The 19,942-nt window shown below is 28.7% G+C and overlaps 4 protein-coding genes across 4 annotated transcripts in view; 2 read left to right on the top strand and 2 right to left on the bottom strand.

Annotated features, from left to right (window-relative positions):
- Nucleotides 1-19: 19 nt before the first annotated feature.
- On the bottom strand, nucleotides 20-8,061 carry LOC100158932 (solute carrier family 25 member 44). Its single transcript, XM_001948114.5, has 5 exons — nucleotides 7,540-8,061; nucleotides 6,804-7,096; nucleotides 5,462-5,648; nucleotides 4,151-4,278; nucleotides 20-1,567 (listed from the first exon to the last, which is right to left on the bottom strand). Exons 1-5 carry the CDS (start codon nucleotides 7,721-7,723, stop codon nucleotides 1,376-1,378), a joined length of 984 nt encoding a protein of 327 aa, XP_001948149.1. The 5' UTR covers nucleotides 7,724-8,061; the 3' UTR covers nucleotides 20-1,375.
- Nucleotides 8,062-8,217: 156 nt separating this feature from the next.
- Nucleotides 8,218-9,360, top strand: LOC100167827 (exosome complex component RRP46). The gene is made up of 5 exons (XM_001948168.5): nucleotides 8,218-8,398; nucleotides 8,468-8,581; nucleotides 8,647-8,768; nucleotides 8,835-8,975; nucleotides 9,051-9,360. The coding sequence occupies exons 1-5, from the start codon at nucleotides 8,326-8,328 to the stop codon at nucleotides 9,234-9,236; spliced, it is 636 nt and encodes a 211-aa protein (XP_001948203.1). The 5' UTR covers nucleotides 8,218-8,325; the 3' UTR covers nucleotides 9,237-9,360.
- Nucleotides 9,361-9,783: 423 nt separating this feature from the next.
- Nucleotides 9,784-11,066, top strand: LOC100163016 (HIG1 domain family member 2A, mitochondrial). Its single transcript, XM_001950212.5, has 2 exons — nucleotides 9,784-10,077; nucleotides 10,671-11,066. The coding sequence occupies exons 1-2, from the start codon at nucleotides 9,921-9,923 to the stop codon at nucleotides 10,874-10,876; spliced, it is 363 nt and encodes a 120-aa protein (XP_001950247.1). The 5' UTR covers nucleotides 9,784-9,920; the 3' UTR covers nucleotides 10,877-11,066.
- A 2,554-nt stretch (nucleotides 11,067-13,620) lies between these two features.
- Nucleotides 13,621-19,942, bottom strand: part of LOC100570848 (insulin-like growth factor-binding protein-related protein 1) — a 17,214-nt gene continuing 10,892 nt past the window's right edge. The window contains exons 2-4 of the mRNA XM_003242717.4: nucleotides 17,213-17,384; nucleotides 15,948-16,091; nucleotides 13,621-14,370 (exon numbers count right to left, since the gene is read on the bottom strand). Of these exons, the coding sequence (XP_003242765.1) occupies nucleotides 14,189-14,370; nucleotides 15,948-16,091; nucleotides 17,213-17,384 (498 nt within the window). The 3' untranslated portion in view covers nucleotides 13,621-14,188. The remainder of the gene's footprint in view (nucleotides 14,371-15,947; nucleotides 16,092-17,212; nucleotides 17,385-19,942) is intronic.

The following is a 19,942-nucleotide window of genomic DNA, read 5'->3' on the forward strand; positions in this document are numbered from 1 at the left end:
TATTGTATACATGCCATATATTTTTAATTGTTGCTCACATTTCAGAGCCACATTTAAGCATTGAAATATAATATGTAACACCATGAACATTAGTAATACTAGTTAAAGTTTTACATTATTTGATGTTAATGAATATTCGATATTAGTTATAATTTTAGTAACATTTGGATTCGACTAGTAATGGACGAAAAGTTTGGTTTTAAAGATGTTGCAAAAAATATAACATTCCAATTTCTGAACATATTGTAGCGAATATACATTACCTATAGTAGCAACAAAGTACAAACTTATAACTTATTGAATAGCAATAAAAATCTTTCTATGGATATAAAAATAATTTTTTTCTATATTTATAATTGAGTTTCCATCTAATAACATACAATATGTAAAATTGTATTGGACATCAGTAAAATCACATAAATTGAATAATTTGGTAACTAATAAGACTTTCAATTTGAACATTATACATTTCTAAAAAACCGTATTCTTCACTGTGTATGATGAATTAAATTCTTTATAAAACGTAACTTTTAAAATAAAAATTATATAAAACCTTGACGATGAAGAAATTCAACCATTGCATTATAATAAGTCTATAATTTTAGAAGTGAAATACATTTAACAACATATAAATTAAATAACTAAAGGTAACAATAAAAAATAAATGTTGTCTATACATACATAAATAAACAAGTTAAAATGTCAACATAACAAAACGTAAATCAATAATCATATAATATGTATCATTTAGCGATTTGTTTAAAAATATTAAAGGAGCACACTGCACACATAGTTTTTATCTTAGAACTATAATTCGACGTTTATCAAATGTAGTACAAATATAAACAAACGCATTCATTGTATGATAATCAACCAATTATTATTATTCAGTGATGTTTGAAGTTGTATTTAATCACATTTAAAATGTTAGATAGGCTGCCATGTGATTACATAGCTATTTTTAATTTTCTATACCTATTCGAATAATTAAAATAAAATAATGGCTCCTATATTATAAATTTTCTTAAAATAAAATATACTTTAAACCTAAATAAACTTATTTTGGTATTTCCCGGTTTACTATAGTACCCAAATATTTCCATGACTAGCTCCTATAATCTGATGATATTTTGTATACTTATAATACTAAATTTAACCTTGAATTTTGATTTTAACTATTTAATTTTTGTTTTAAATATAAAAATTGCTGTAGTTGCGATAACTAAGAAGATTATACCAGGTAGTCTTGAAAATACTTCGGTAGTCAAGATTACCCTATTTTTATAACACCTATTTTTTGTGACATGTGCTCCCTTAAAAAATATAATTTTCTAAAAAAAAAAATATACAGTAAAAGTTACCGATAGATACCATATTACCATCGTACATGATCTTTGTACTCGTGAAGTACACTAACTCTTTTGATGCTCTCGTAACCTAAAATAATTGTAAAACTAAAACAAATTGACTGGACCAATCTGGCAGAAAGTCCTTTACTGAACATGAACATGCCTTCTTCTTTCCACAAGGCGTTGAATGTACCAACAATAGAGTTTGTTCTTTGAACCTACATAAATAATTATTTTTCATTAATTTAATGTTCGTTTTAATTTAAGTGTTACTTTTATTAGGTATAGAATTTGTATTTCAACTCAACTTGAAAAAACTTAATAGGTAGTCCAATAATAGTTAATGTATTAATAAAGCATACATTTCCATTTTTATTTACCTGGTGCATACTACTAGCACCCAATATTATAATCAATAGATAGGTAAGTTACCTATGTCAGAATAAAAAAAAGATTCAGAAAAAGTCATACTAACTTGCCAGCATGATTTTTTTTTTTTGTTGACTCCAAAAACAGCTCACTTGTTTTTACAGGACAAAGCCGTATAGATTAGTATTATAGGTACACTTTTTAAAATTGTTGTATTCAAAAATCGCACACTTTATAACGATGTTATTATTATTATTATTTATATTTATTCAAAAATAAAAATTATTCAAAATTTATAAATAACTAGCTGAACCAGTGCAATTTGTTGCACGTTAAAAATACCAACTATATATATGAATCAAACTTTGTTCAATTTGTTTTTTAATATTTTGTGCAGTTATGTTCAAAACTTTAAAATTTTCATTGGCCATCTTGAATCTCAGAATACTTGTGCAAGCACTACTTTAAAATGCAAATTTTGGAAAATGCTTTTTAGTGCACATAAGTGTAAGCATGTTGGTATGAAGGTACTGTAAAAATGGCAGGCATCAAGTTATGGATGTGGTGGATTGCGGACCTCGCAAGGTTAGGTTACGGTACGCAAGTGTATAATTATTAAAGAACAGCATAACACTAAATTTTTTTTTTTTTAATTTTAAGTTTATATGTGAATTATTGTAATCCTCCAATAATGAATAACATTTTAGTAAAAATCCAAAGTTTAAAAATTATTATTCAACAAAATAACGAAAATTAATGAATAGCCTCATGACATCATGAGTGATCAGCTGCCCATGTTTTACATGTAAAAGTAGTTTGGTTTACACAGTGATTTTTATAACTTCGCTAGTATTTTAGAATTTTTTTTAAGTATATTGATGTGCTTAAGACTGGTGTGATTTAAAATTTAATATATCTTGTTATTGTATACATATAAGTTATAATTTAGTAAAATTATTGAGTTCGCGACTCAGTTGTCATAAATTAATTTTTATGAAATTTAATACTGTAGTTTTATCTACTATAAACAAAATAGAAAGTATATCAAAACTATAATCACACCAGTGTCATAAACACAAAAAACACTTAAGGTTACATAAAAAAAGTTTAAAAATATAATCTTTAAATGTTAAAGTTGTGTTAATCTATACCCTAGTCCAAATAAGAAATACCCACTTTTACGTAGCAAAACCGGTTTTTCCCGTAGCCGCCGTGGTGTTTCTTATTTGGAATGGAGTATAGACAATTTTACACGTAAAACATACATTTGTATCATTGAACAATTAGTGTTTAAAGTGTATGACCCATACTAAATTTCATAGATAATGACATACTTTAAATCTAAGCAAACTTGGTTTTATAGTTTTGATGTTTTTTAATTTCTAATTCTTAAGTTTCAAAGTTATACCAAGTTTGTCGTTTATACTTAATCCAACCTTCGGAAGATTGGGTACAATATGCCATCTGATGGTTTTTGATATAGATATATAACCTGACTTGGCCTGCGAAAAATTGATCAACTAATATAAAATACAGCATTATTTTGATGTAACACAGTTCAGATTGTAATATTCCAGAAACTTTAGCAGGAGCAAAAATTATATTCAATCATAATAACTATTTTATTTTCTGTAACCAATAGCAGAAAAAAAATATACTATATTTATTATATTTTGATTGTGAGCTAATAATATCAAGAGATGTTTTGTCCATTTCAACCCCTTAAAATCAAAAAACAAATTATTGAAAATCATTTCTTATTGCACGTCTAGATTATAATACAATCAAATACTAATCAAAATGTCCATTATTATGCACTCTAAGTGTTTTGTACTTAAATTGATGACAAATACTTGCCACATTTATGACTATTAATCACTTTAATATCCATTAAAATCTAAAAAAATTGAAATGAAAACAGTAAAAATTGCATACGTTTTAACCACTATATAGGTACGGTACCAATATCATAAAACTATACACAAGACCAACTGATCGGCGACTAAAGATTTAAAACGTGTAAGCATGATTATTATACAGTTTCTTATTATCTTCTCTATTTTGTTATTTGACCCAAAAATATTGTATGGTATTTTGCTGTACTTACAATGAACTGATAAAGTGTGCGGTTTTCGTCTACTGACCTTTTGTGGTCAAAATCATCAAGCGTGTAGTTTTTGAATGCAATCCATTTTTAAACCTAGCTCCTAAACTATCAATTTAATGAAGAATGACTAATTGGTTTCTTAATTGTTATTTAATTATATAAAAGAATGCCAAAATATTGCTTAAATTGAACAAAAAAAAATTAATCATAATTTCACAAAAAGCAAATAAAAATATTAAATAATATGCAAGTCAAAAAGTCATACAAAAATCTAATAGTTTTAGGCAAAGAATTAAATCTAAGAGTTTTGTTAAACTTATTTTACCTGTAATCGTGCTCTTATTGTGTCCATGGGATTTGTTATCAGAGTAGTAGTGAACCCAGCTAGTACTCCTGATATGCTTTGCAAAAATAAAAGTGATGTATTTACTGGACACCTTTTTTCAAGTTGATCTAATTGTTAACAAAAATGTATTACAATTAGTAATATTTTATAATATCATGAAATTAATATTTTTATTACTAGGTACAATTTTAAAACTGATTTATATAATATATCATATTGTTTTCATTCAACTCCACCCTTAACAATTTCAAAAGTCACCGATTTAGTTAAATGCTAATATAAAAATACTGTTTTTCAACTAACCTATGTATGGGTTATATTTCATTGCATGCTGTCCATAAAAATCAAGCATTTCATTAATCAAACTATTTGAATTACTTATTTTTTAACTATACGAGTATAGTAATAACGTATAAACAAATAATTAAATTTAGAAACAAGTTTATCACTACAATTAAGGTTAGTTTGGTTTCAATGACATTTAATAAAACTGTTTATTGGTATTCATATAAATATTATGGTCATTAATACGGAAAGTATAAAATAATCAGTGGTTGGGAAAATTATAACAAAAATAATATCAAAATAATGCAGATTGGTGGCTTTAATTAAAATAATATAATATTAAAATAACAATAAACAATAAGTAGTAGCCAAGAAATATGTATTATAACTTATAAATAATAATATTTAATGTGTACATGAGTGCACATGAGTATGGGTAATAAAATCACTAACAAATACCACTTTGACCGGGATAGAAATAACTAGGTATGTCAGCAAAAGCATTTTTATTATTTTTTCTACCCTTCTGATAAAAAATACCAAGGTTCTTTTAGTGATTCTTAATGTCTTAATGGGTAATAGCTGCCAAATATTGTGAGTTGTTTGCTGACACACCAAATTATTTGGCCACATGTAGTAAGTATATGAGACCTAACAGCCCAAAATGGAATTTAAATACTCAAATCTCTAGAAATACTAAAATCAATACTTAATACCATATTACTCAACTGTATAGGAATTAAAAATGATGAGGGAAAAAATCAAATAAAAGTAAATAAATGAAGAATTTGTAAGGCTGTGTTAGATACTTGAAAACTAGATAGAACATTTTAAATAATTTATTAACGTTGTGGCTAGATACACGATAAATAATTAACTCAATAAAATCAAAAGTTATTTTATGTTTTACATGGAATTGTTATTTGACTAAACATTGAATGACCAGGTGAAAAAATTCCTACAGCAAAATATTAGTTAATTTTAACTATTATTTAACGTAAATACCTTGGAATATTGTATAAAAACTCCACCATAATGCACTATTAGGTGCATAAGTGCAAACAGAGGCCACATAACCTCTATAGAATCCTTTAAAACCATCCTGTTGATAAACACATTGAGCAATATCTAATGTGGTACGAAATTTTGATTTTGAGATATCCAAATGTATACCCAGTGGACGAAAATATATCTAAAATAAAATGACTCAAATTTAATAAATCAGTACAGTTATCAATAAACCATGATTTGTCTTCATAGTTCAATTAGGTAATAAATACTACAATACAAAATATAAATTTAAATGGGAAACATAAATTATAATAATTAGTACTATAATTTATAAATATATTTAATGTTGAGAACATCGTTAGCAATTAATTATAATCAATTATTTAGTTTTTTTTTTTTACAATAATGTGTATATTTTACCGTACAGCTTAACAAAGAATAGTCAATATTAATTTTTGATAAGTTAATATGTTATAATTATTACTTTTTATTTATTCAATAGGTAGTAAAATGAACCACACTAAACATATTAATATAGTATTCAAAATAAATAAGTATGGAATTTACATTATATGGTTGAAATTAAAAGTTAACATATTATACTGATTAACAAAAATAATATGATATACCTATTTATAAACGTAAAAATATTTTTATTATGATTAAATCAATAAATTTTATAATTTAGTACAGCACACTGCATAATCGTAAATATTTTATTAGTATAATAGTAGCCATAATTACTAGATTAGTACATAGGGCTTTTCCGTTCAGGCATTCAGAGTGTAATTAATATATAGTAGTTTTCCAATACCTAAATTCAGGATTACTAAATTCAAAGATGAACTAGGCTTTCATTTAAACTAATTATAAAAAATTATTTTACTAATAGAAAAATGAAAACAATTCAATTATAATTAAATATTATAGACTTAATTACATATAGTAATATCTTTATAAGAAAGAAAAACTAAAAGAAAATATGTCCCAGATTTACATTTTACTTATTTTCTTAAATATTTAAGATTAAAGGTCAAAAGTACACCATTATCTAACATACCTAATGCTTTTACACAACCAATAAAATTATAATATTGAAAAATTATTATATTTAATAGATATAATAATTTAATATCAATAATTTAATATTTCTAAGGATTTGAATCTTTAATTGATAAATAAATAAATAAATAATAAAAATGAATTAATTAATAAGTAGGTACTTCTATTTTTATAAAAAAAAGAAACATAATTTTATTTTCATCTACTCCTGGTGTTATGACATAATAGGTATTTATTTACATAAAATAAGTTTTGGAATATAATACTGACTTACTATTTTATTTTTGTCTATACTACTAGTTGACAAGCCGAGCATCATTAAGTGTTGACTGACCACATCAAAAGGTACAATTATTGTTTGGCCAAAAACAGATGCCACACCTCCCGCAACCATTGATCTAATTTCAGGCCATTGTTGCAAATATGGAGCTGTCATATGTCTAGTTTGTTCGTATGCACCAATGTAAGCTGCACCAGATAATACTTGGGCAGAACTCACCCAAAAACCGCGATAAAGTCCTGACATACCTTCCGTATGGTAAATACGATTAGCTGCATCCAGCAAACCTAAACACAAAATTGGTTTTGTAGTTAAATTATTTTTACATAGTAATTAACCTCGTAATTTACTAATGAAAACAGACTAAGCAGAATAATCAGCTTAAAAAAACATTATTTAAAAGGTTTTTTTATATGGATCAAATTCACTCAATTTGAAATATTTATTTAAATAAATACTCTACAATTTCTAATAACGATGATAATGTATTGTACTGCTTTAAGACTTATTACTTATTAGGTATAAAAAGTTATGGTTGTTTTGTTTTAAGTCATCTACTATTGTTAGTAGCATGTAATCTGTCATCCCGAACCAGTTATCATAACAACTTGATGGTTGTTATAACAAGATGGAAAACACGGTGGTTGGTGTACCACCATGTACATTAAATATATTTATTTATTTTTTATTTGTGTTAGAATACACTGTATTTTAAAATAAATAATGTTACCTTTATACATTTCTCCATGTTTCTGGATTTGAAGTCTTGTTTTAATTAAAGTCAATGGATAGAGAGTACAGCGAACACAAAACGAGCTTAACATACTCAATGGCAAAAATTTTGTCTTGTCCATCATATCCCATTCGATTGTCGAGACATGTGATCTTGAAGAAAACTTACTTGGTTCAGACATTTTTCTGTTATGTTTTTATAGGAAATACAAAGCTTAATATATTTAATGTTAGAACATATTTATATAACTAATATTTACTTATAAATTAAAAGACACAATTAAGAATAATTATTTAAACACTGATACATTAAAAATACAAAATTAAACATTTATAGATAAATGCCTTTATATCAGCTACCTATTTAAATTTCAAATAATTAAATGCAATAAAAATTTTTTAAAACGGTTTAAGTACAAAAAAAAATAATTGACATTACATCTTAATCTGAGGGATAATTCTTGGGACTCCACTACTACCGAGTAGTGAGTACTGAAAACTGAAAAGTAAATTAGTAAAATAATCTTATCGTTAAATATGATATAAATACGACATGGTATCAATAAACCACACTTTGACCATACCAAGGTGTATCAATACACCTTGGACCATACCATAGATTATTATATGATATCATACTATCAATGTAACCACGGAATAGTAAAGTCACAGAATCCATTGATATCAATTCACCGTGGTACGTACATTCATAAACTAAAGTTAAACAATTTAAATTTTAAATTTAAATTTAAAACCGGAATTTGAAATACCTTCAATTTAAAAAATGTCTGAAGAATTTCTAAAATGCCAACTGGGCTTTTTAGGAAACACCGAAGGCTCAGCATATTTATCTCAAGGTAAATGATTCAATGATTTTTTATGTTTATGAGCATTTATTATATTTTGGTTGCTTATTTTATATTTAGGTAAAAGTACTGTTTCTGTGTCCGTTGTTGGACCATTTGAGCCCAAGGCTAGTAAATGTATGTACGATCGTGCCACCGTAGATGTGACTTTTAGACGAAAAACTGGAAGCATAAGTACTTATAGATTAATACTTAATATTAGTTGGATATAAATTTAACTGAATTTTTATATTTTACAGCCGTTCATGACAAAATGTTAGAAGGTATAATGCAATCAACATGTGAAAAGGCCCTAGTCGTCGAACAATATCCCAGGACTACAATTGTTGTAACAGTCCAAGAGATGCAGGACAGAGGAAATGTATGTGTAGTTTATTTTTTAGTTTTAAACCAATAATTTGTTTGTAATGGTACAAATGTTGCTTAGTTATTGTCCACCTGCTTGAACGCTTCTTGTATGGGACTGATGAATTCTGGTATTGCTATGCATCATTTGTATGCAGCTGTGAGTTGTGCTGTCACAGAGAAAGAAGAAATTATTCTAAATCCAGACGAAACACAAATAAATGTATGACAGTTAGAGCTGATGGATAAGTAAACTTCCAGCCATGTTAATAATGTACAAATTTATGTTTTTTTTTAGTCTTCTGTCGCATATTTAACACTAGTGTTTGCAAACACAGAAACCAGGTGTCTGTTAACGTCACATACCACCGGAGAATTTTCACAGAAAACATATATGGATTGTATGGACAAATGTTATGCAGCTAGTAAAGAGGTTTTTAATTTTTATCAAAAGGTCATAAAAAAAAGTTCTATTTTCAACTGAATGTCTAATATTTTGTTGTGTTAAATGTTTATTATGTAAATCAAAAAAAAAACTAAATACCTATTCCTAAATTTTTTTATGATTGTGAACCTCTTGTGTAAAAAATAAATGTTCATACCATGATATACCTTATATTTTAAAAGCCCAGACTATTCAAACTAACACTGTCACACGGGTAAAAAGATAATTTTTTAACCGTGGACATTTAGATAATCTTTAAGTCTAAACTCTGATGTCTATGAGTTTATGACTAAATTATTTCTTGGTTATAGATATTGTAACCTAGTTATATACTTATATGTAAATTATTATCAAATGTTTGTTCAAAAAAAAAATTCCAATAACCACGTTTTCCAAAAAAAAATGTGTAGTTCATTATTTCGAATACATAATTTTTTAGAACAGAAGACCATTGGAACAATTGTCTTGTGGAACTACAGAATATGTCCCGTTCATGCTTACTATTTTTCTGTTATCCACTTTGATAACTTTTAATCACATGATCTGTTATCTGTAAAAATGTCCTGGTATGGTGTAAGAACCTAATAATTGTAGTCATTATTAATATTCTTGTCAATAATTGTAGTTGTATTAATAATTTCACTAAATTTTGAATTTGAATTAAGTTTAAGCAACACCTATTTGTATAATTAGCTAAAAAGCAATACCTATTCCATTATAAAAATGGCAGATTCTGATAAAGGCAACGATGCAGCTCTGGAATGGTTGAAAAAGAAAACGGACAAAGGCCAAAAAGCAGAGTATCAAATTAGAGCTGAAATGGAAGATGTTGGTAACAAATTTTTGAGGAAATTCAAAGAAAACCCATTAGTGCCCATTGGTAAGTTAATTTAAAAATTAATAATAGAGTGGAAAAAAATTATAGTTTACTCAATTATTTACTTTTATAATATCATCAGGTAAGAATATATTACAATATGTAGAAAATAATATTTGTCTCATTTATCTATTTTAAAGTTTTAAATGAAAAACTTTTCACAGTACAAATAGGTACAAAGTTATAGTTGTCCAACAAGTTTTTGTGAAGCCCTTGATATATATGACTACAGATATATTCAAACTTCTGAAATCAGATTTTCAAGGCACGTAGCTTGGTGTGCCTGCGCCCTGCACTGTATCAAATTGTGCATTTTAGTTTCTCTTGCGACTGAGTCCTGGCAGATTTTTAACTGTGGTGCAGTTCCGATGGCTGAATTGATGCATTTATTCCTTCACAGTGAATGTTAACTTAATCATCACGCATTACATATTAGTATGAATTTCCTTAGTAGGCAAATTTTTCTTAATTTATATATTTCCATTCATAACTAATATAGTTATATGAGGTGTAGTTTTATTACAATATCACTATATTTTAATCAAGGGTCTATAAAAAAATATAATAATGTTATGTTAATTTGTTTTCATTTTCAGGTGCATTGGTCACTGTTGGTTTTTTGAGCGTAGGTCTAAAGAGTATGTATGATGGCAACAGAGTAAGATCTCAAATGATGATGCGAGGGCGTATTGCAGCTCAAGGATTTACTGTTATAGCTATATTGGGCGGTTTGTTTTATCAAGGGATGACAGCATTGAAAGAAACTGAAGATGACACTCCTCATGAAGCTGGTTTAAAATAACGATTTGTGCTATGCTGCATATTGTTTTACAGTCCAATTATTTGTTTTGTTTTTTTTTTTTTTAGTATTTACAAGCATTTTACACAGATTATTTGTTAACACGGTATTTAAACATCGGCGTTCCCATTTATCTAAATATATACACATTATTATATAATAAGAAAATATAATGTCTTAAGTGGATAATCAATTTTGCGGTACCTACTATAACTAATTGAAGTAGGACGTTGGAGTGCTATAATCAATTCATATCATTGGAATTTTTCAATTAGATATGATAGGCGTAAGTCTAAAGCTAGGAAGCCTTAGATTTTACTTAAGGACATTTGTTTCCTTATTATATTTAATACTTCTCTGCTAAGTATGTTCCATATTAAAAAAAATACAAATTAGTGCATCAAGATTTGGAATCAAATAAATATCTTATGATTTCATATAAAAAGATGGAAAATTACACACTAACTGTAAATTATCACTTACTGTGATAAATGTAAGGGCTTCCAGCTTTCCTTCATTAAGATTACTATCTGTATATTGTCATCACTTATCGTATTGTAAAAATCTATATTTGAATCTCAGACCACCGCAACAAAGCTTTGTTTTTTGGTACAGAATACAAATTACAAACTTGCTACTTGCTAGTACTGGGCAATACCTAAATTGTTTTCAACTTATATTCTTTGAGAATGTTATAAGATATAAATCTCACTATAATAATATACTTAAGTAGATTGGATAAAATATCTATTATAGATACTACAATTATTTTTGATTTATGTTATATTTAATTATGATCTGTGGTATCAATTATAAGGTGTGTACTGTGTAATGTAAATGTATTATTTAAAATTAATACTATAATGCAATAGAGTTTAGATAAATGCTTTAATCATAAAAGTTTATTATCGTATTGCTAAAAATTTATGGGTGGCATATATATTAACTAATTGCAGCTATAAAAGGCATAATTTGAGTTTCTAAACTTATATAAGCAAGAATGTTATGTTATTTCCTGTTGAAACAAATAAAATATAACTTGTTAAAAAAAAAATTATAATTAGGTATAATTCTTGAATATAATATTATAGATTATAGGATGTATTATTAATTAATATATTTTATGAAAAATTATAAAATAGATAAATGTAAATGAACTTCTCATATTTACAGTATGGGTCTTAGGTGAGCTAGTTTTATATTTGGGAACACTTAGCCCCCCCCCCCTGGGGGCTAACAGCACCACAAATGTTATAGGGCCATATTTTTCATCTTGATTAATTATAAAAATGACTAAATCACACTGCATGCATGTATGACTTATTATTATAATTTAATGACCACGGCGTTCTGTATAGGCTTTTTAGGTACATGACTGTCCTGAATCCGTTATTTTGGTATTTCATAAAGAGGAGGACGCCACACGGACATTTGATGTCTCCGTCTTATACTCTTACAAGTGCGTAATATAGCAAATTTAACGCTCAGCCAATCACGTTTAGCTCCGTTGGTTTAAAAATTTGAGTAAATTGACCTCTTATAAAATTTAAAGGTAAGATTATTACTTTGGACATATAGACTTTTTGTTATATTTTAATTTCAAAGCGAGTTATGAGTATTTTAAGATATTATACAAAAAATTTACAATTTTTAAATTCTCGGGATACCCCAAGATTGAGTAATACGGTATAGGAATATTTTATATTATTATTTATAGTTAATTAATCATGAATACCGGACACCTATAAACGGATGCATAGAGTAAACATTTAAAGCACGTATTTAAAAACCGGCCAAGTGCGAGTCGGAGTCGCGCACGAAGGGTTTCGTACCATCATCTATAAACATGTTGGAAACACTGCTTACATTATATATTCTAAGATTTTTAGTATTTGTTGTTATAGCGGTAACAGAAATACATAATATGTGAAAATTTCAACTTTCTAAATTTCATGGTTCATGAGATACAGCACCTGGCAACAGACGGACGGACAGCGGAGCCTAAGTAATAACCAATAAGGTCCTGTTTTACCGTACGGAACCCTAAAAATGAATATTTTTACAACTAGGTACAAGGCTTTTATTTTGAAATAGGAAAACAAATTTTTTTTTATTATTAATAATTAACCCCCGGAAACTTAGGTCATTAGGCGGTTGTTTCAAACTGTGGGGAGGGTACTGTAGGTTTTTGTAAACACGTGAGCTTTTTTTTTGTTTGGCAGAATTTCAATAGGGCACCCGTAGCAGAAACGGATCCAGGGGGGCTTAGGGGCCTAGGCCCCCCAGACATATTTTTTATAAATATAAATATAAATATTATATATTAAATAACAAATAAATAAAATCTAAACTTCTTTTCACATTGTCGCTTTCTATATTAAGTAATCAATTATTTATTTATCACATTGATTAGGTAATCACCTATATCTACTATTATGACAACATTTTTAAATTAAGAATAAAGTATAATATTTTATTATAATAATTGTATTTGTGTTGTAAAAAAACTGTTGCCCCCCCCCCCCCTAAATCTTTGCTCTGGATCCGTGCCTGACCCGTAGGTTCCCGCCATTTCCGGAGAGAAGTGCTACCCGTGACCGAGATTCGAACCGGTAACGGTGCGCGTCGCAACCGACACCTTAGTCCGCTCGGTCACTCCGTCCCCCGAAAACAAATTGTGAATCTATACAGCAGCCTACCTAACTAAGAATTTACATCAACCATTTAATAAAATGAAAAAAACAACATTCTCGGGAGGTTTTTTTTTTATTTTAAGTCGAAATATACAATCTATATCAGATGATATAATAAGCATATATGATAAGGTACAGATAACATGAGTATACAAAATACAAAAAGTGAGTAAAGAAGCCACCCAATGATGACACTTTAAAATTCTCGGAAGGTAGATAATAATAATGGAATTCATTCTATCTACGTATACTAACTGTTCTCTGAAAAATCTTAAATAATTAATTATTAAAATAAAAATAAATTGGATCCAGCTTACCTAAATGTAGCTGTTTCCTATACGCATAATTATGCTATAAAATATTTAATTAAACATTTTAGCCTGGTTTAAAAATAAAGTTGTGACAAAATATAAATATTTGATATTTTTGAATCAAGAACAACTACTGTGGAATGTGGAACACTGGAACCTATTGCAAACAATACAGCTTCAAGCTTTTGAGTCACAAAAATTATATTATACATCGAAAAAAAATAATCAAAACAATATAGACCTACGTGTATAATGTATATAGTAAAAAAAAAATTCAAGCAAACTTTTGTAACGAGACGTATTGTTCGCATCTAAACCATCTTTCGGACGTCCAACAAAGCCGAAGCCGTAACCACGTCCGCCGAATTAGAGCCCAGACATGTATAATTTCCCGTGTGCACGGTGGGTTTGAATTCCATGATTTGTACCCACGAGGTGACAGTAAAACGGTCTGGCCCACCTCTGGTTTGTATCGCTATTAGTGTATCGTCGCCTATGTAATATAATTAAAGGTACATTAATATATTATACATGTATAAACGAACACACAAGTTGAGTTGAATACTAGGCAATAACTAGGTATCTATGTATTAAATTATAATACACGAATTATAGCGTACAGTTGTTGAATTATAATCGATTGCTATACAATATTCCTAATAAAAGATTATATTATACCTACCAATATACCAATATAGGGTGTGGTTTTAAATGCAAATTTCATTTTTTTTTTTTTTTTTGAAATATTATGGAAAAGTGGTGCCCAACTATACTGCCTGCGAAAGTATTAAATAAAAATTGAAGAATTTAAAAAATTAATTCATATTAATTATCTAAAAATGTATCTAACGTAATATTTTCTTCATTTCCTAATGATTTCGCTTGTCGGTATGACTTAGTAAATGAACCATATATCTATACAAGAAACAAATGCGTGAGGAATAAAATAAATAATAAAGATTATGCCTATATATAGGAGTATTATAAAATAAAAAATATGTCGTGGTTGTGACTTAATAATATTATGAATGGCCGAACTGTTGAGATATGTAGATAATTAATTATAGTTTCTCGTACACCGCCATGTCGCCATGGTTCATTTTTGTACCCACAACTTACTATCAATCGATTAAACTTCAATGATATCGAGATAAGAATATTTATTAGAAGATTGATTGAAATTATTTCTATGGATGTAAAACAAGGACGGTCTTATAAAAAAAATTAGTATAATTAAACTCACAAAACGTAAGACATTTTTTTTATATTGCTATGTTTCGTATTAATTACCATATCGATAAGTCTCACGAAGTCAACACAAAAAACATTTTTACTAATTTAACTAACAGATATTCCTAATAATAATTATTTATACTTAACGTTTAATTTATAATATAACATAATATTTTATAATAATTGGGGTCATAACGACTATGACACTAAATTCAGCAGATCATTACAATATTTACTGCTACACAGAGCCTAAAATATATCTTATTTCAGGGGACTTATTAATTTAACTGTTACCTTTAGGCTTTGACAGATATCTAAAGTGAAAAAAATCCTGTTTGAGGCCGTAACACCCAAACCCCCCCTCTCATACAGTGGCGTATACAAGGGGGGACGTGGGGGTCGGATCCCCTCCTAATCTTCCGCTTTGTGTTTGATGTACATTTTGAATCAATTCAAATTATATTCATTATTTCGATTATTGTTAAATATTTTACCACCTAAGTAAAAAGTTTTGAGAGGGTGAGTGATTTTTCAATTTCCCCCTCCATTTAGCTATGTCGTTTTCTTTTTTTGATTCCCCCTCTTTTCAGAAATAATGTCCATATGCCACTACTATTTTACATATACAATATACCACTTACCTTACACATTAATATTTGACACACATTTGTCATTTTGGGGACACGCTATGATTTTTAAGGGACACTGCAGTATTTTAGCCCCTGCTGATACATCATACGAATATTATAGAAATGTCATGGGGTCGTCAACCTTATATATGACGCATGCCCGTTTATTGTTTTTGCAAATTTTAATTATGGTGAAAAAAAATCTAACCTGGCAACCATTTTGTGATTCCGTATGTATCCGTAAAACGCCAGCTAATGCTAGGCACAGGATATCCATTGACTTCACAATCAAACACCACAGTATGCCCGACGGAACCAGCCAAGTTCTTGGGTGCTGACCTAATGAAAGGGGCTGAAAACGAACACAATACAATTATACAGAATACACTTTACAGATTACAGTACACTGTACACAGCGTTAATACAATTTATCGGAAATCGGCAAATATAAGCAAACAATTATTTGTGTATGTATCTACAATCTACATATAATATTTAAAAAATTACTATCTTTTTTTTTTTTAATTAACGAGTGATAAAAAATATTGCTTAATAGGTACTTCATGAATGTTATACTCTGTATACAATGCGTACCTATATCAGTTTATTGTTATGTTGTTTTTTTGATTTGTGTGCACGTCAAAGTTTAAGAATGTATTTGAATGATATTAAAATATGTACAGTAATAATGTGTTAAATAAACCAGAATTTGTCATTAATTCAAAAAGAATATGAAATGTCTTAGTCGCGACTCATAATAATGACTAAAATGGTATACATTTTCCTTTTTGGTTATACGAGCCTTAAATATTCAAAAATATCCAAAGGTCCCCAGCAATCTTCGGTTAGCTGATTGAGCCAAACCATAATAATCGATAATAGCCCCGCCACCCTCCGGAACCGTGATTGATGAATCACTTGGTAAATGCATACCAAGCTAGGTATATTATTTTATTTTTGTTTTAGTAGTCAATTAGAGGAAAACCAAAAAAGTGACATATTAAATATTTAAATCGTGCAACTACTGCAACTCGTAACAAGTATATAAATCTGTTGATAGCCGCTATTCGTTAAAAAGAAAATAATAATAAATAATAGCCCTTAAAGAGAATTTATAATTGATGCCGCGAACGGCTCGGTTGAAAATCGACAAGTATATAATAGACAATAATACACGCACACATATTTACGTCGTAATATATTATATTATTTAAACGTGTTCGATTGCAGATTTATGTGAGTATATGTAACTTGCGCGTATTGCGTATATTATTATATATATATATATTTTAGTGCATTTAATCGTATACGCCGAGCGGAAAACTCTGAGAACGAGAGACGACGATATAATGCGCAGCGAAGAGAGCGGGGAATCGAATTAATACGTTTCCGAGGGATCGTTCAAACGTTAACATGTCTATAATATTAATATTATACACGCACGTGTGGGTGTGCGGGTGTGTGGGTACTTACCCGACTGACACGGTCCCCGGTATTGGATCCTGAGTTGCGTCGCGTTGTGGCCAAGCTCCGCGGCCGCCTCGTTCAGCTGACACATGTTCGAGTACGTCCTATTGTCCGACCCGCACACCGGATCCGTCTCCTTGCACGCGCACCGGTACTGCACGCCGCCGCCGACATCTTCCTGTGTACATAATAATTATATTATATTATTATCGTATATAATACGCCTGCGATGGTTTTCATCGATTTTATAACGTTACATTATAATATAGGTACGCGTGCATTATATTATATCGTTGTAATATGCGTTGGCTACAATGTAATGCACTGATGCACATTGGCTGGCTTGCATATAGTATGCAATGCATAACATATAGGCAGTTATTAAGAGATATATAGGCAGTAGGTACCTACTATACCAGTTTTGTTAAGTGTTCCAATACTTGCATTTAAATACTTTTTTTGTATTTCAAACACTTTTTGACCAATTTATTTTAAATACTTAAAAAATACTTTTTATTTGTACTTTTATTCTAGAATACCTACCAAATACTTTTTTTCATTCTCGTGGTCTATTCCAAATTCTAATTAGTAATTACTAATAATTCGGAATGTACTGTTTTAAATTTTATTTCTAAAATATTATTTTAAAATGGTTCTAACTTCTGATCATTTATAAATAAGGTTTTGCCAAAATACAAGTAGATAACAGAGTGTCTGAATACTGAAACCCCTACCGGCTTCTCACTCCCATATTATACCATGGCATACTGACCACCACTGGTTGATTTGAATATAAGATATTGGTATTAATGTTGTTGAACTTTTTTTTTTTGTCAAATTTATTTTAATATGTACAATCTGTATAAAATATTTTTACAATAAGCACAATAGATGGAGGGATACATAAGAGAGTTTGGTTGGCTTGATTAAAGAAATTATCCTATTCAATAATAGGACTTCATGGAATGCCACATGGGTCTAGTGGTTATATAGTCGACACGTCATTAAATTGATTGAATTATTGATTATTAATTATTATTAATTTACTGATTTTAAAATAAAGTATTTTGAATACTTTTTACAGGTATTTGTATTTATATTTAAATACTTTTAAAAGAAAGTATTCTTAACAAGACTACCTACTACCTACATCTCCTAAATCTTAATAATTACCTATAGTCTATACATTGCATATTATATGCAAGCCAGCCAATGTGCACCAGTGCATATTGTAGCCAATGCCGATGCCATAGCCAATGCCGCTAGGGTGCTTGGCGATAACAAATAAAATCGTTCAATTACCATGTAACTAATGTAGTTTTTAAAATGTAATTTATGACATGACTTCATGAGTTTTCTTAAATTTGTATGAATTTTGTTTTGTCAACATCACTAGGTAGGTATTTAACTAATAATCACAAATCACAAATTCTAGGAGGGCCTATTTCCGAGTTTTATTTATTATATTCGTCAGTCATCGATAAACTTTAAACGTTCAATGTTCAAAATATTTAATAAAAAAAAAATGATTTGTTCAATATTAAATATTTATTCATTGGCATTTCAGTATTTTATTTTTGATACAATCAACACGAGTGAACAATATTACTTAAAATAATATAATATATAACTTACGTATCAGCTCTTATAATATTATCATTGTATTATAATTTATAATATTGAATTATGCTGAAATATAAATAAATAAATAATATACAGTGACATAATATACGAAAGATATATTACTATCAAGCGCGCCCTCAGCATAAAATCACACCAGTAAAAAGATAAAAAGTGGTAAGATAAAAATTACATACAGTCTAATATAAGTTTAAATTTATAACTTATAGGCTATATATAGCGGTATAGATATTAAAGTATACTTGCGGTTAAAAATTCCCGGGGGTGCAATGTCTCCCTTGCACCCCCCCCCCCCACCACTGCGCGAGCGTCCATGATTACTAGCTATATTAGTTATTCTTATTGAAGCATGGAAAATGAGTAGCACGCTTTAAATATTAATGTAATTATGTTATTACTATAAATAATTACACTTTATAAGAATTTAGTAGGTAGCAGAAAACTACTACAAAATTCTTTCATATTAGGAAACTCCAACTTCCAAGACTTAGATACTGGTTACTGCAGTGTAGGTTTGATTTTCGAACTTCGAAGTCTGGTAAATTTTAAAAGCAGATAGCCTCGAAAACTATTTATTGACACTTGACTTTAAGTTTATGATGTCAATATAATATTAGTGCAGTTTATCATACAAATTGAATTCGATTTTGCGTTATTTGATAAAATGTATTTTATACAACGTGCCCACTCAAATTATTAGGAAATATGAACAGTGGAAAATCTAGATTTATGAGGTCTAAGTATATTATATGCATATTAAATTCTGAGCGAAGTGAGAAATGTATCAGTTCTTTACTGATAGTTTTTATTAAAAAAAGATTAAATCATTAGGAAAAAAAATTGTAGAAATTTACATACTTCATAGAGTCTTGTAAAATATGTTCAATAGGTGTAGCCCGGTATAGCCGGTATACAGGTGAATACTGAGTAGTTAGTAAAATATAATTAAATCCTCGTGAGTTATACACAGTGGCGGATCCAGGGCTTAATTTTGGGAGGGGCATGGGGGGAGCAAAAGTACAAAAAGTTGCAAAATTGGCTACAAAATTGGCTAAGCACAGTGTAAAACAAAGGAAAACTACGGGTGGTTGGGGG

This window comes from Acyrthosiphon pisum, chromosome A1 (assembly GCF_005508785.2).
Source record: "Acyrthosiphon pisum isolate AL4f chromosome A1, pea_aphid_22Mar2018_4r6ur, whole genome shotgun sequence".
NCBI lineage: Eukaryota > Metazoa > Arthropoda > Insecta > Hemiptera > Aphididae > Acyrthosiphon > Acyrthosiphon pisum.

Excerpts from the sequence above, each read along its gene's own strand:
- LOC100158932 (XM_001948114.5), bottom strand. The coding sequence starts at position 7,723 with ATGTCTGAACCAAGTAAGTTTTCTTCAAGATCACATGTCTCGACAATC. Across the intron at positions 4,279-5,461 it reads TTTTTATACAATATTCCAAG|ATCAACTTGAAAAAAGGTGT; the intron begins GTATTTACGTTA and ends GTTAACAATTAG. Across the intron at positions 1,568-4,150 it reads CAATAAGAGCACGATTACAG|GTTCAAAGAACAAACTCTAT; the intron begins GTAAAATAAGTT and ends TTATTTATGTAG.
- LOC100167827 (XM_001948168.5), top strand. The coding sequence starts at position 8,326 with ATGTCTGAAGAATTTCTAAAATGCCAACTGGGCTTTTTAGGAAACACC. Across the intron at positions 8,399-8,467 it reads CTCAGCATATTTATCTCAAG|GTAAAAGTACTGTTTCTGTG; the intron begins GTAAATGATTCA and ends TTTTATATTTAG. Across the intron at positions 8,582-8,646 it reads ACGAAAAACTGGAAGCATAA|CCGTTCATGACAAAATGTTA; the intron begins GTACTTATAGAT and ends TATATTTTACAG.
- LOC100163016 (XM_001950212.5), top strand. The coding sequence starts at position 9,921 with ATGGCAGATTCTGATAAAGGCAACGATGCAGCTCTGGAATGGTTGAAA. Across the intron at positions 10,078-10,670 it reads AAACCCATTAGTGCCCATTG|GTGCATTGGTCACTGTTGGT; the intron begins GTAAGTTAATTT and ends TTTCATTTTCAG.